Source organism: Capra hircus, chromosome 25 (genome assembly GCF_001704415.2).
Source record: "Capra hircus breed San Clemente chromosome 25, ASM170441v1, whole genome shotgun sequence".
Lineage (NCBI taxonomy): Eukaryota > Metazoa > Chordata > Mammalia > Artiodactyla > Bovidae > Capra > Capra hircus.
In genome coordinates, this window is record NC_030832.1 from 37,449,827 (window position 1) to 37,462,554 (window position 12,728).

The 12,728-nt window shown below is 41.9% G+C and overlaps 1 protein-coding gene across 2 annotated transcripts in view; it reads right to left on the reverse strand.

Annotated features, from left to right (window-relative positions):
- The window catches only part of LOC102191011 (cytochrome P450 3A24), a 59,174-nt gene continuing 50,310 nt past the window's right edge, over positions 3,865–12,728 (reverse strand). For both annotated transcript variants that reach the window (XM_018039888.1, XM_018039889.1), the window contains 4 exons: positions 12,418–12,578; positions 8,994–9,220; positions 6,477–6,639; positions 3,865–4,082 (listed from right to left, as the gene is read on the reverse strand). In XM_018039888.1, coding sequence (XP_017895377.1) covers positions 3,987–4,082; positions 6,477–6,639; positions 8,994–9,220; positions 12,418–12,578 — 647 coding nt within the window. In that variant the 3' untranslated portion in view covers positions 3,865–3,986. The remainder of the gene's footprint in view (positions 4,083–6,476; positions 6,640–8,993; positions 9,221–12,417; positions 12,579–12,728) is intronic.

Genomic DNA, 12,728 nt, shown 5'->3' on the forward strand with positions numbered 1-12,728 from the left:
CTTTGTTATTCTCCAGCTCTCATATCCATACATGATTACTGGGAAAACCATAGCTTTGACTAGATGAAGCTTTGTTGCCAAAGCCATGCCTCTGCTTTTTAAAATGTTGTCTAGGTTTGTTGTAGCTTTTCTTCCAAGAGAAAACGTCTTTTAATTTCATGGATGCAGTCACCATCTGCAGTGATTCTGGAGTATACACCTGTGGCGGATTCATGTTGATGTATGGCAAAACCAATACAATATTGTAAAAAAATAATAATAATAAAAAATAAAATTAAAAAATAAAAAAAGATAGGAAATAAAGTATCCACTATTTTCATTGTTTCTCTATCTATTTGCCACGAGGTGATGGGACAGATGCCATGATCTTGGCTTTTTGAATGTTGAGTTTTAAGCCAGCTTTTTCACTCTCCTCTTTCACCTTCATCAAGAGGCTCTTTAGTTCCTCTTTGCTTTCTGCCATAAGGGTGGTGGTGTCATTTGCATATCTGAGGTTATTGATATTTCTCCCGGCAATCTTGATTTCAGCTTGTGTTTCTTCCAGCCTGGCATTGCACATGATGTAGTCTACATATAAGTTAAATAAGCAGGGGGACGCTATACAGCCCTGACATACTCCTTTCTCAATTTTGAACCAGCCCATTGTTCCATGTATGGTTTTAACTGTGGCTTTTTGACCTGCATACAGATTTCTCAGGGAGCAGGTAAGGTGGTCTGGTATTCCCATCTCTTGAAGAATTTCCCACAGTTCCTTGTGATCTACACAGTCAAATGCTTTAGTGTACTCAGTGAAGCCAAAGTAGATGTTTTTCTGGGATTCTCAAGCTTTTTCTGTGATCCAACGGATGTTGGGAATTTGATCTCTGGTTCCTCTGCCTTTTCTAAACCCAGCTTGTATATCTGGAAGTTCTTGGTTCACAGACTGTTGAAGTCTAGCTTGAAGAATTTTGAGCATTATTTTCCTAGCATGTGGAATGAGTGCAATTGTGCGGTAGTTTGAACATTCTTTGGCATTGCTCTTCTTTGGGGTTGGAATGAAACACTTTTTCCAGTCTTATGGCCACTGCTGAGTTTTCCAAATTTGCTGGCATGTTGAGCACAGCACTTTCACAGCATCATCTTTTAAGACTTGAAATAACTCAGCTGGAATTCCATCACCTCCACTAGCTTTGTTTGTAGTGATGCTTCCTAAGGCCTGCTTGCGACTTCACACCTCAGGATGTCTGGCTTAGGTGAGTGATAAAACCATCGTGCTTATCTGGGTCATGAAGATCTTTTTCGTATAGCTCTTCTGTGTATTTTGTTACCTCTTCTTAATATCTTCTGTTTCTATTAGGTCCATACCATTTCTGTCCTTTATTTTGCCTATCTTTGCATGAAATATTCCCTTGGTATCTCTAATTTTCTTGAAGAGGTCTCTTGTCTTTCCCATTCTATTTTTTCTCCTATTTCTTTGCATTGTTCACTTAAAAAGCGTTTCTTATCTCTCCTTGCTATTCTCTGGAAATCTGCATTAAGATGGGTATTGGATATATCTTTCTTTTTCTCCCTTGCCTTTTGCTTCTCTTTTTTCCTCAGCTATTTGTAAAGCCTCCTCAGACAACCATTTTGCCTTTTTACATTTCTTTTTCTTGGGGATGGTTTTGATCACTGCCTCCTGTACAATGTTACAAACCTTGGTCCATAGTTCTTCAGGCACTCTATCAGATCTAATCCCTTGAATCTGCTTGTCACTTCCATTGTATAATCAAAAAGGATTTGATTTAGGTAATACCTGAATGGCCTAGTGGTTTTCCCTACGTTCTTCAATTTAAGTCTGAATTTGGCAATAAGGAGTTCATGATCTGAGCCACAATCAGCTTCCAGTCTTGTTTTTGCTCACTGTATAGAGCTTCTCCATCTTTGGCTACAAAGAATATAGTCAATCTGATTTTAATATTGACCATCTGGTGATGTCCACGTGTAGAGTCGTCTCTCCTGTTGTTGGAAGAGGGTCTTTGCTGTGAACAGTGGGTTCTCTTGGTAAAACTTTGTTAAACTTTGTCCTGCTTCATTTTGTACTCCAAGGCTAAACTTGCCTGTTACTCCAGATATGTCCTGACCTTCTAATTTTGCATTCCAGTCCCCTATGATGAAAAGGACTGGTGTTTTGGAGTTCTTTCTAGGTCTAGTCTTATAGGTCTTCATAGAACATTCAACTTCTTTGGCATTAGTGGTTGGGTCAGAGACTTGGATTACTGTGATACTGAATGGTTTGCCTTGGAAATAAACTGAAATAATTCCACCGTTTTTGAGATTTTACCAAAGTACTGCATTTTGGACTCTTCTGTTGACTATGATGGCTATTTCATTTCTTCTAAGGCATTCTTGCCCACAGTAGTAGATACAATGATCATCTGAATTAAATTTGCCCATTCCTGTCCGTTTTAGTTCACTGATTCCTAAAATGTTGATGTTCACTCTTGCCATCTCCTGTTTGACTGCTTTCAATTTACCTTGATTCATGAATCTAACAATCCAGGTTCCTATGCAATATTGTGCTTTACACCATTGGACTTTACTTCCACCACCAAACACATACACAACTGGGTGTTATTTCTGCTTTTGCTCAGCCTCTTCATTCCTTCTGGAGCTATCTGCTCTTCTACAGTAGCATTATCCATAATATATTTATTTACTCAATCAATCCCCCTTTATGTAGCTATTGCCACTCAAACCCCTTTCTACTCATGGTGTCCTCCTCATCCTCCTCGGACCTCCACAGCCTATTTAGGCTCTGGCTGCCCTGGCCGGGCCACTCTTCAGGGTGGACACTCCTTTCTCCTAGCCTGTGCTCCCCCACCCATGCCAGGCTGCTGTTTCTGTGGATACTTTCCCCACTCTATGCAGTCTCCAACTCGGAGCCACTGAGCCCCGCTTCCCTGCCCACACCCTGGAGGGTAAGGCTGTCAGCCTTCTGTGTGCCCCCTAATGGCTTTAGGACTGGACTATCCAGGAAATCCCTAGCAAGGAAGGGGTTGTGGATGGGAGGGGCAGAAAAGGGAAAGGAAGGGCTGTGTGCAGCTTCTGATATCAACTGAAACTGACCAGTGGCTGTAGCCTTTCTCTCCAATCAACTGACCAATCAACCATCTTATATTCCATGTTCATTGTGTTAAGACAGTTGGGAGTTGAGGGTGGAAAACAAAGATGCTTCAAAAAAAAAAAAATCTGTTTCCTGCCTTCCAGAAATATCAGGGGAGATGAGATGAAAATTGTTAATCAAAGCTAATAGTATACATGTATCTGTTGTTATATAAAATATGAGCTCAAAAAACATAGATTTAAACTATGAACATACTCTGTAAGAAATGGGCAAAATCACTGTGGATTAATTCTTACCTATGTAATATATCAAAGAGCAGTTTTGAAAAAGGTCCCACCCACCAGGGATTGTGATGGTCAAAAGTATTTAGTCACTGGCTCTCCCTGATTCCATTGTACACATTCCCCCTAAAGGGCAGGATGTATTAAAAGTATCAAATAATACTTTTGTAAAGAGTTGTTTATAGAGCTGCTCAATAGAATATTTGATTTGGAATATATAAAATAAAACCTGTGATATACAAATAAATGTCAGAACTTCAGTCACCACAATAATTCTTGTTTTCATTAATTTGCTGATAAAACTGTTGAGACATTTTCTTTCTTGATCAGTGCTCTGGAGTAGATGTTACTAATTGCAGGTGGGTGGAGATGGTCCTTTGAGAATCAGATAAGCTGAGTGTACATACCCAGCCCTCATTAGTCACCTCTTTCATGTTACACAATATATAAAAACACAGACACTGAGAAAGCTAAACAAATGTGTAGATACTCTAGTCATCCAGCAGGTACAATAGAAGAAGCCCATCTTTATTTCTGAGTTTTACCACAAAGTAAATCAAGCCCCCTGAAATTCTGGGACACAGCTCCTTGAAGAACAAAGCTCAGGTCTTTAGGGAAAGTCAGGCTCCACTTATGGTTCCATCTCTGAGCACAACCTTTAGAACAACAGGTTTTTCCGGTCTTAAAAGTCCTTGGCTGCTTATCTTCAAGGGGATCTGCAACAGTTCAGAGAACCAATGAATGAAGCACCGCCAACAAGAGAAGCCAAGTAGACGATGCATTTCAGACAATAACGCTTTACAGCAATATACAAGCTACTTGTAGCATCGTGTATTTTTTTATTTTTTTTTTAAACTACCAATTCAATGCGTTCAACAGCTATAGGGAGGGGCAAGCTGCCAATATTTCCTTGATTCAATTTTAATAGATTATGACTTTCAGAAAATTGGTCTGTTTAACGTGTTATAAAATATATGGGCACAAAGTCATTTCTAGTACTTCCTTATTATTCACTTAAAATTTTTTAAAATTCCAATTTATTGAGATATAAATGATTTATGGTATGAATATTTGACTTACATATATAATGAAATTACAGCCACAATAAATTTAGTTAACATCCATCAACTCATAGAGATAGAAAAATAAAAAATAATATTTTTCTCTCATGAGCGCTTTAGGATCTATTCTCTTCTACTACATAAAAATGTCTATAATTTTACACTAAAATTTATGCCTAAAATTTTATACTTTAATTTTAATTATATTAAAAATGTCTTTAAACTATAATCATCACATTTTATGTGATATCCCTGTACTTATGTATCCATAACCAGAAGTTTGTACCTTTTGATCACTTGCATCCAGTTTCCTTTCTTTATCTTTGATTCTCTGTACTTACTCTGTAATTTCTGTCAAGACTGGATAGCGAAAGCATTCATCCATCATTCTTGCACAAAATATTATTTGAGCACTATGCCTATGAAGCATTAAGACTGTTTTTTCAAACATCCCCTGGTGCCAAGTGCAGGGCAAACGGTGAACTTCTGATAACCTACAGTGGTTTGTCTGAGATTTTTAGCCCCGTTCTCCCATAGTCACTCCTTCTGGGTTGGGGAACCAACAGAGTGACCTTCTAAGCTCAGCTGACTGAAGGACAAGCAAGGAGCTGTGGAGGGAGAAGCCCCAGCCCATGGGGGACTGGGTGGAGCTGGCAGGGGCATCTGCCCTTCCCAGGGGTGCCCGAGGCCCCCTTTCTCTCAGGGCTGAGTCCCCTGTGTGTGCACACTTACAGCACACCCACACAGATGCCTGCCAGCGAAACGGAAACATCTCTAGCCTCCTCTTCCCTGAGAAAGCTACTCAAAGGGAGGAGCTGCTTATTAAATGTATGACTCCTAGAAATAAGCCTTATTTTAGGGCCATGCTTGAGAGGAATCAATGCCAACTGTTCTGTGTGTGCCTCAGAGAGTGATTCCAGGTCTTGCTATAACTGCAACAAATTGTTATTTTAAACTTTCAAACAGTATGCATTTTCCCTGCAGATAGACACACAGACACACATAAAACAAGCAAGAACACAAATGACATTTGATAAATTTTAAAATTCAAACTTCCACAAAATAACATATTTGTGTCCAAGAGCTCTAATCAACTGCAAGTCACTCCTTAAACATTTGCCCAATGACGTCAAGACACCACTGAGAGTTTATGAAAGCAATAAAATGAGGGGACAGAGTTAAAGACCTTCTTAGGTATAAAGGAAACAAAGGAGCCAAACTAGCTGGTTCAGGGTCAAAGTATAGTTAGGTGGTAGGACCCATGATGCCAGCCTGTGGTACCTGTAAACACAGCAGAGGGGACAGTGGGCTCTGGCCCGGATGCGCAGGCTGCATGGAGGGGCTCGGGACTGCACTGGAACTCGAAGGGGGAGGATGGACTGTAGGGTGGACAGGAAGGACACACAGTCATTCTGAGAATGCAAAGGGAGCTCAGCTGGATGGCAGCAGGATCCCTGGCAGTTGAGGGGCTGTGGGAGCCCTTCCCATCCGGCAGAAATGCTTTCACTCAGGGATCACTGTGGCTGCACAGGAGGATCAGTGGGGGTGCCCTCAGTGCCACACTCTGGGGAAATTATTTGAGAGAGTCTGAGGTGACCTCGGCATAGGGATGTTGGTCCCCAGTAATTTGTTTCTTTATACAAACAGTGGCTGAGAATCACTGTCAAGAGAGCTTCTGTAAGTTCCCATGGAGAAGGGCATCAGTGAAAAATCATGACATGGTCATCTCTGCTCTCACAACTTTGTACGGCATTTTCCTTCCTTCTAGGGGACGTGACACCAAATTTTAAAAGTTGCTCAAATTCATTGGACTTGGTGTAGTCATGTCATGCTATTGCACTGACTCTAGATGACCTTTACAGTTGGGTCTTTATGAAGACTTAGCCCTCCAAGGCTGGTTGACAATTAAAGGTCACAGATGGCTTCAAACAGATTCTCTGTCTCTAAACTAAATTGTTGTTTGAATAGATCACAATCTTATAGACACAGAGAGATACATCTCACTTAAAAAAATTCTCAGTAAAACACTATGGAGAGTGAACTGCTAACCTGTGTTTCTTTACAAGGTTTGAAGGAGAAGTTCTGCAGGACTCTGACGACAGCAAGTTTCATGTTCACGATAGCAAACCTCATGCCAATGCAATTTCGGGGTCCAGTTCCAAAAGGCAGGTAGACGTAAGGATTTATGTTGTCCTTGTTCTTCTTACTGAACCTGGATCCACAACCGTAGATGAAAAAGTCAATGGAATAGAAAAGTCACAGAAATTCCAGGTCTGAGGTTTTAACTTAAACCCTCAACCAGTAGCATAAGGGAGACTCCTGTGGGCAGATGACTGAATCCTGCTGTGATGATTTTGCTGTGAGAAAGGTAAGCCCCAGGGCCTTCCCATTTTCCAGACCCCACAGGAGAGTTCAGTCCTGGCGAGCAGATGAGATGAAGGATGTTTAAAGAAAATGCATCTTTAAATATGAAATTTACATTCAGATTGGTGACATGCTCAGGCTCTGAAAGACAGGCAATGAGAATGATTGTAGGAAGAGTGGGTTCCTGCCTCCACGAACACTAACATTGGTCATGTCCTCAGAGACGAAGGAAGCAGGAGAAAAGTCTCTGAACATTTTAATTGTTAATTTTCAATTGCTTCCCCTCCCCCTCCTCTTGTGTATGTGTGTCTCTTCCTCTCACATAAAGAGAATGTTGAGGTCAGTAGATTTATGTGGGCATATGACTCAACTCTACTCTGGTTCAATCACTGATTTCTGTGTCTGTCATTTCCACAAACCTTTAAAGTCCTTGATGGTTAGACCTCTGCTCAATTCAAATTTGACTCCTCAATATATGAATATATTAAAGAAATATGTACATTTCGGGTAAGTAATAATGGCATTGTGGTTCTGTGTATTTTAAAGAGTCCCTATTTTGGAGACTACTCTGGACTATTTACAGACAATGTGATTTCAGATGCACGGAGAATTAGTCGAAGGGCATCATGTGAGTCGTGCAGACCTGGCTGATGGCTGTTGAGCAGGGAATGGACACAAACGGATACATTAAACATGATTCATAGACATTTGCCTATAGAATATATAGTGTATATGTTCAAAACTCTTAATAATAGGCTTTAACATTTGGACTTCTCACTCCCTGGCCCAGTCCCTGCCAGGTGAGCACTCTCTCTCTGCATGATGGCTGAATGAGTCAAAGGGAAGTACAGTGAGTGGTCTCTGATTTCAGGATCCTGAGGTTGCAGGAGGGGGAGCTACTGAACTTGAGAGAGACACTGAGGTTCGCTGGTCCAGGACGGAGGACTTGGTGGACTCTGACTCTTCTTTCAACAATGTTACATGTACAGGTTATGCTAGCACTAGGGACACCGGGGTGAACAAGCCACAGTCCCTGCCATCAGGGAGCTTATAGTCAGGGGCTCATAAAGGGCTAGATCCCAGCTAGGGCGCTAAAATCTTCAATCAAATTTTGCTCACCATAAAATAAATGGGAGAGCATCAGCTCTTTCCAGAGTCCAATCTGTGCCCAAACCAGATCCTGACTCTGAATTCCCAGAAGACAATATTAACCCCTCCAAGGAGAAAGTCTAGACGTCTAGAGACCAGAGGACTTCTCTCTGAAAGGTCACCAAACACTGAGGCAGAAGGGAGCTGCTCAGGTCTGCAGCCACAGACTGAATGAGGGCACCTGTGTCTCCATCCTCACTGAGGCTGCTGGAATCACCTGGGATGAGACTGCTAGGTCCTCAGCCTACAGTCCCAAAATAATAATAGAGGAAACAGTAGCCAATGTTTAAAGCAATGGAAATATGGGAATGTTGGTGATGAATTCAAAGAACTAAGGAGAACAGACAGACAGACTTTAAGGAATAAAAACCAATGCAACTAAAATAATATAGCTGTTAAGTAAATTATAGCAGATGCAAGATATATAAACATATTTTAAAAACATAGAATGTTGTTTATAATTTACTGTTAAATAAAGAAAGCAATTGAAAATCAGACTATATGTAATGCCATTCCAAGTTTTAACAGTGGGTATATGCATAGAAAAATGTCCACAGGATTTACATTTCACTATTAGTGAGACCTATCTTAAGTTATTGGGCTTCCAGGGTGGCTCAATGGTAAAAAATCCACTTGCCAATGCACAAGATATGGGCTCAATCCCTGGGTCAGGAATATCTCCTAGAGAAGAAAATGGCAACCCACTCCAGTATTCTTGCCTGGAAAATCCCACAGACAGAGGAGACTGGTGGGACACAGTCCATGAGGTTTCAAAGAGTCAGACACAACTTAGTGTCTAAACAACAGCAAAGCTTAAGGTGTTGAGAATGTACAGAGCTAAATACTTTTGCTCTAGTTCACGGCTGGTAAAATTTTTAATTTTAATTATTATTTAATCAAATAATATTCTTGGAATACGAAAAGACATTTAACAGTAAAAAGGTATAAAATAAAGCAATTATATAGTCACACATTTGTTATCCATAATGAGAGTCGTTAGAATACGCTCTGAGCAACTAGATCAGGAGGGTCCCCTTCCCTGGGGTCTTGTACCTTTCAGGACGGAACTCCTCAGGCTCTGGCCAGAGCTGTGGGTCTCTGTGAAGCACGGAGATTGGCACCATCACAGTTGTCCCTTTGGGAATGGACACCCCATGGATTTCCACATCCTTCTTACAGAACCTATCAAGTCTAACAGCAATTGGAAACAATCTGAGAGTTTCATTCACCACCATGTCAAGATACTCCATCTGTGCCAGGACATCGTAGGTTGGAGGTGCCTAGGAAGAAAGAAATAGATTTTGATAAATTAAGATATCAGATCAACCTTCAACTCCATCTATGTAGGCCTATTGAAATGTTAGGAACTCCAGGGAATAATTTAAATTGGTAAAGGACGTTAGCATTTAGAGACATTTTACATGTCATTTGACCTCTCAACGCCCATTGAGATGGGCAGTAGTCATGGCAATGGAAGAACATTGGAACAGTTCTCTAAATAGTTTGTGAAACACCGCAGGTTATTGAGGAGCATATCTTTTCTCTCATGAGAACAAATGTGACCAAGGGTTAGGACCCTTACTCTTGAGTGAAATGGGCCACAGTCAGTTTCTTTTCCAAAGTGAGGCCACACATCTCTACCAAGGAAAGAGCGTATAACAGAGCAAATCCCCTATTCAACGTGAAGGCTCTTAGTTGAAGACTCCTGACCGCTCATTCTCTTCATTATACACATACAGTCTGGAAACAATATATGAAAACTCTATAAATAACTGGGGAGAAACAAGTTCCTTTCTAAACCAAATCCACAAATGAAGAGTATGGATGAGAACACAATTTCAGATGCAGGGAGGTTACAAGAGGATCAGAACCCCACCGTCTGCTGCTAGAAGGGTCTCTTATTATCCCTACAAGTGTGACCCTAAGGTCTGAAGGTCTAAACAAGCAACTCCAGCCCCATGGTCCAGCTATCTGCACGCCACAAAGAACTCCGGTTTTGGCTGAGATCTGAGACCAGTGGGGGTGATACGTGGCTGTCATGTGGGGTTATAGTTAAGGAGAAACACTGTAGAGGGTAAGAGTGGCTCAGGAGCCAACACCCCGGATCACAGCTTGACTAGATCAGCACCACGTACACAACTAGTGTCTGGAAGTATTTCATCTCCCTGTAGCTCAGGTTTCTCATACGTTACATGGAGACAGATGGAGCTGACCCTCCAGAGGGCTGTGTGGCAGAGACACTCACTGCTCATCCAGCATCCATGTAGTCCACATGTTTCCCAGCCCACTTGAAGTTATGGGAAACCAGCTTTGCCAACAGGCTGTGAACTGAGGCAATTATGTCAGTTCAGAGACAAATCAGTTGAAAACCCAGTAAACAACTCTCGAGTTCCTTATTCCACAGAAGACAAGAAGGCCTTATGTTTCAGATAAGGCAATTATAAGATGGTAAATGCTCTGAGTCAGTTTTACTGAGTGACTCTGTGAAGCAGAGCTGTCCACTCCATCCTCCACTAACAATCCATGTTCAGTGTGTACACGTGGGTGATGGAAAACTTTGCTATGAAAGCCCCTGAGATTCCAGGGCTTGTCTGTTACTGAAGCATAAGCTAGCCTCTCCTGACTAATAAAGAATTTCTTGAAAATTAAACACATTTTTAAATAGAAAGTATTTAGAACAGACAGATAAAGTAAGAAGCACATATTAGCCAACAGTACTAATATTATTGGTATTCTTATAAAAAGGAGAGAATGCAATGCCTTAGCTAGCCTTGGTCTGTTAGCAGCCTTTCAATCTTCTTGTAATCAAAAGAATCCCAATATGGAGTTTACCAGAGAAGAAAGTCATTTCTAATTTATGCAGGCCCTACAAAGTATTTGAAGGACCTAGGATTCGAAAGGTCATAAGACTTGTCCAAAACCAGTCAGGTCTCATACTCGTGTCCTCTGTTTCCTACCGTATATCCTCTCTTGTACAGCAAGCTTCACCTAGTCTAAAGTTTACACTGGGCAGCAGACTGAATTAATGGTCCCAATTCTCCACCATTATTTGTGTCCATTCCCTTCGCCATTACCTCTGTGATGCCCTCCCATCCTGACTCAGGTTGGTCAGGTGGCTCAGTGGTTTGAGCCAGTGGAATATTGCTATGTGTGATGCTAGCAGAGTTTTGAAAGTCACCCATAGGATTAGGCCTCTTGCTCATGACATCTACTGCTGCCCTGAGAAGCAAACAGGTAGAGATTGAGACCCATGAGGAGCATGTGTGGAGCCGAGTCAGTCTAACTGTTAGGGAAAGCACGCTGACTGAAACCGCCTACCCTGGCCAGGTGCCGTAGTAATTGTTTGCATGAGTTGTTTTATGACAGAAGGTCCTGGTTAGGAACACAGAACTAATAAGCCACCACCAACTGGAACAGTTCAGGAAAGGTCAAAAGGAGATATCACATGTCCAACCACCTCCCAGAATCCTTCTCTCTGGCACCCGTCTTGGCTGAATAAGGCATGTAGCACCAGGAAGGACTCTGAGTCAGAATGACTGGCTAAAGAGAACCCGGGAACTAATCCCATCACCATAAAACCCGAGACTGCAAGACTGGCAGAGCTGTTCTCCTGGGTTCCCTTCCCCTCCTGCTCTCCACCTGGGTGCCCTTTCCCAATAAAATCTCTTGCTTTGTTAGCACATGTGCCTCCTCAGACAATTCATTTCTGAGTGTTAGACAAGAGCCCAGTTTCGGGCCCTGGAAGGGGTCCCCTTTCCTGCAACACAACCGCTTAGCCAAGGCCAGCCTAGCTCTGCCACAGACCACAGCCCAGACCACAGCAAGTCCAGCCAGTATCAACAGATAACTATGCAGACACCATAAACTTGGGCAAACTCTGGGAGATAATGAGGGACAGGGAAGCCTGGCACGCTGCAGTCCATGGGGTCACAAAGAGTCCGACACAATGTAGTGCCTGAACAACAAATGCAGACACCAGAGAAATAAATGGTTCCTGCTAGATGCCACTGAAGTTCTGTGCATGTTACTTGGTATTATTCTGATAACTGATACCTCAAGACCAGCACTTTTTTCAAAGCACTTATATTGCTGTGAGTAGCATGAAGTACTTATGTTTTCTCCCTTTGCTTTGTATCTTTTAGATCTTTCCTAAATGTGCTGTGTTCAATCCCAGTCTTCTCTGACTCTTTGCAATCCCATGAACTGTAGCCCACCAGGCTCCTCTGTCCATGGGATTTCCATGGCAAGAATACTGGATTGGGTTGCCATTTCCGACTCCAGGGGATCTTCTCAACCCATGTATCAAACCCACATCTCCTGCATTGGAAGGATTGGATTTTTTTCCCACTGCATCACCTGGGAAAGGGGGTAAATGATTTGATGCTTATGCTTTGGGCAGAAATCTCCTAAGAAGTGGTGAGAAGACAATCATGCTAAGGCTTTTCCTTCCCGCCTCTCTCTGGGTATCATCACTCACCTTATTGGGGAAAGTCGCATCAATCTCCTCCTGCAGCTTCTGCTGGACATCAGGGTGAGTGGCCAAAATATACAGAAGGAAGGAAAGAGTACTGCTAGTGGTCTCATAGCCAGCAAAAATAAAGATAACACTTTGGGCTATGAGTTCTTGGTCAGAGAGAGCTTAAAAAAAAAAAAAAGACATTTTAGGTAAAGCATGGCATTGTAAAAACCATAGCTTAAATGATGAGATGTTCCAGTGAAACTCCCAAACCCCCAGGGGAAATCATGTAAAAGTAATTCAGAATCAAACTGAGAGTGATTTCCACCCTG